General features: G+C 36.2%; 1 protein-coding gene across 1 annotated transcript in view; it reads right to left on the reverse strand.

Moving 5' to 3' along the window:
* The window catches only part of PLCZ1 (phospholipase C, zeta 1), a 62,659-nt gene that overhangs the window by 1,293 nt on the left and 58,423 nt on the right, over positions 1-2,943 (reverse strand). Inside the window, exon 12 of the mRNA XM_008577816.1 lies at positions 561-710. Within this exon, the coding sequence (XP_008576038.1) occupies positions 561-710 (150 nt within the window). The remainder of the gene's footprint in view (positions 1-560; positions 711-2,943) is intronic.

Here is a 2,943-nt window from a genome sequence, read left to right on the forward strand (position 1 = left end):
TGCTCCATAATTAGCCACCATCCTTCTTCAGAAAGACCCTGTTTCCTAGATGCATCTCAGATGATGTTAGAAATGTAAACATGTTGAGGCGAGTTCATTGGGAGCACAGTGTAAATCACCCTGGAAAGGTGACTCTGCAACATAAAGACAGCCCTGAAGAGAGTCAGGAAAGGACAGCCCCAGGCTCCCATTCTCCTTTCCTCAGGCAGGAAGAATGAGTCACTGCTCTCTCTTCTGTTTGATTACCATTCTTCATTACTTTATGCTAGTCGTGACCACTCCTCCCTGAACCAGAAGAACTCTGATCTATGAACTATGAACTGTGTAAGGAAATGCTTATTCATACTAAGTTTGTTTTAAAAATCTTCCTTGCAATCCTGTACCCCCACTCCACCTTCTATATGAGAACAGATTTCTGTTAAAAAAATGAGTCCATTCATAAAATTTCCTTTCCATCCTATTTTATAAATAGAGTTATTTGGCATATCCAAGTGTGTCTTTGCTAAAGACAAGTTACATTTAAATGTTAGCACAATCATCTTACTTTTTAGGAACATTACCTTTGTTCATGCATAGAAGTGGTAAAGTATATTGCCCGAGAAATTCATTTCCTGTTATTAAACTTTGATTTTCAACAACAAAACGAATCAATGCCAATTCTGGCACACGAATAATAAATGTGAATGTTTCATTCCATCTTGGACTAAAAGCTGAAATGGAAAGGAATAGATACAAAGAATCATAGACACCATCTGTAGGGAAAAATAAACAATCCAGATCTCCAAAATTTTTCTTTTGGACAACAGCAACAATAATAATAGCTTGTGTTTTAGAACACTTAAATTTTTAAGGCCCAATGAAAGAAATAATATTAACAATAACCATATGGGGTATTTACTATTGCTGGTCAATGTTCTAAGATAGATATCTCAATGTTTACATAGGTATCTCATTTACGGGATTATTACTATCCCCATTTGGAGATGAGAAAACTGAGCCACAAAGTTGTTATGCTGCTTCCTAAGGGTTTCACATACTCAGCCATTAGGTGGTGGAGAAGTCTAACTTCAGAGCAGAAACTTTTAATCATCATGCAATATGACTGATGTGCTTAGTCATTTTCTTAACAAAGAAATTGAGACATGAAGAAGGTTAAGTAATGTCACTTTTCTATACCAGGTCCTGTTATGGGAAGAGCTCCACACACAGTTGTTGGACTGGAAGCTCAATAATCAGTGTTCTCAAGCCAGTTCTTGATCCTTCTTTCGACTAAGTGCTCATTTCAAAGTTCAAAGAGAATGACTAATTTCAATCTGTAACAAAATAAATCATCCCAAACAACCAATCCCCTGCCAACCAAGAAATCCAAATTGTGTCACAATGTGATTCAAATAATCCAAAACTTAAGGTATAATTTAATAGAATTAGGAAATTCATATTCAGATCAAATATCCACTCTACTTAATAAAGACTCAAAGGTGCGGAGAGAAATAATATGTATTTTTCACGTAGAAAGGCAATGCTACACTTGCAATGTCAATAGCTTTTAGTTTTTGAGTTATATTTCCAGATGTATTGATGAATTTGTGACAAATTATACTATATCTATATTTTCTGTGATGCACCTGCGGTCATGAGTGCACATTTACCAGATTTTTTTGAGTTATATTTCCAGATGTATTGATGAATTTGTGACTAATTATACTATATCTATATTTTCTGTGATGCACCTGCGGTCATGAGTGCACATTTACCAGATGGTAATCTAGGATGCGGCCTATGCCCATGGAAACAGTAAGCTAATTGGCCCATGCTAGAATAATGACCATATTACTTTGATCTGAGAAAAGAAATAATTCCATAGGGTATAGGGGCAGATTTAGATTCAATTCTTTACAGATACTGCAAAATGCCTGCAGAAAGTTCTTAGTCTTATTTCCTCCAATCTTACTTCATTACACCTGCCCTTTCTGCCTCCCTCCCTCCCTCCCTCTGTATCTCTCTCTCTCTCTTTCTGTGTGTGTGTGTGTGTGTGTGTGTGCAATCAGGTATTAATTATAGGAGAAAGTCATAACTTTTAGTAGTCAAAGTAAAAAAAAAAGAAAGAAAAAGTAAACCAAGATACCAAATTTGATAGAGATGAATATAGTTTTCCAGACATGATCGAAACTAAAGAATTACTTTCACACCTTGTCCAGTCGTGATCCTTTTCATCCCAGACTGACATGTCTTTAATTAAACTACGATTACCCTAGTAGCTAAGCTATCTTAAAATCCCTCTTGTCCAGCTATCTAGACTTTTCCTTCTGCACAGTTTCTCACACACATCCCCCACTCCTTTTCTGATGCCACAGCCTTCTTTACAACCTGACTTCTGCATCCTCTCACTATTGAAATCATACCCTGACTCTACTTTGTATTTCTCCTTTCCCTCATACACTTCTTCCTACCTAATCTGCAGTAACAATTCCCCTAAAGTTCAGCTCTGTTAGTGTTACATCCTTCTCTTAAAGTCTTAATTTTATCCATTTACTAGAGAAAAGAAAGTTTCTAACTTAGCATGTCTTTCAAGATTTTCCCTGACCATCCCCAATAAAACTTTCTCATTTTATCTCACATGAATCTTCCTGAAACACCCTATATTCTACTCACCTTGAGCTTCTTGGATGTTTGTAATGTGTCTTCTTCATATTTTAGTACTTATATTATTCCTTCTGTCTTAAATGCCCTTGTCCCCAATCTCTATAAAATATTCTACTCGATCTCCAGGAACCATCTCCAAATGTGCCCTTTCCTCTTCAGTCCTTTGCACTCTCCTTGAAGCACTAACAACTCGATATAATAGTTTTACTTGTATCTCAAGTCTCATACTCAACTATAAACTCTCTACAATGGAGTTAAGTGGGATGTACCTAACAATGCATTTAATAAACAGAGATTTTG

Source organism: Galeopterus variegatus, unplaced genomic scaffold (genome assembly GCF_000696425.1).
Source record: "Galeopterus variegatus unplaced genomic scaffold, G_variegatus-3.0.2 Scaffold1582, whole genome shotgun sequence".
Taxonomy (NCBI): Eukaryota; Metazoa; Chordata; class Mammalia; order Dermoptera; family Cynocephalidae; genus Galeopterus; species Galeopterus variegatus.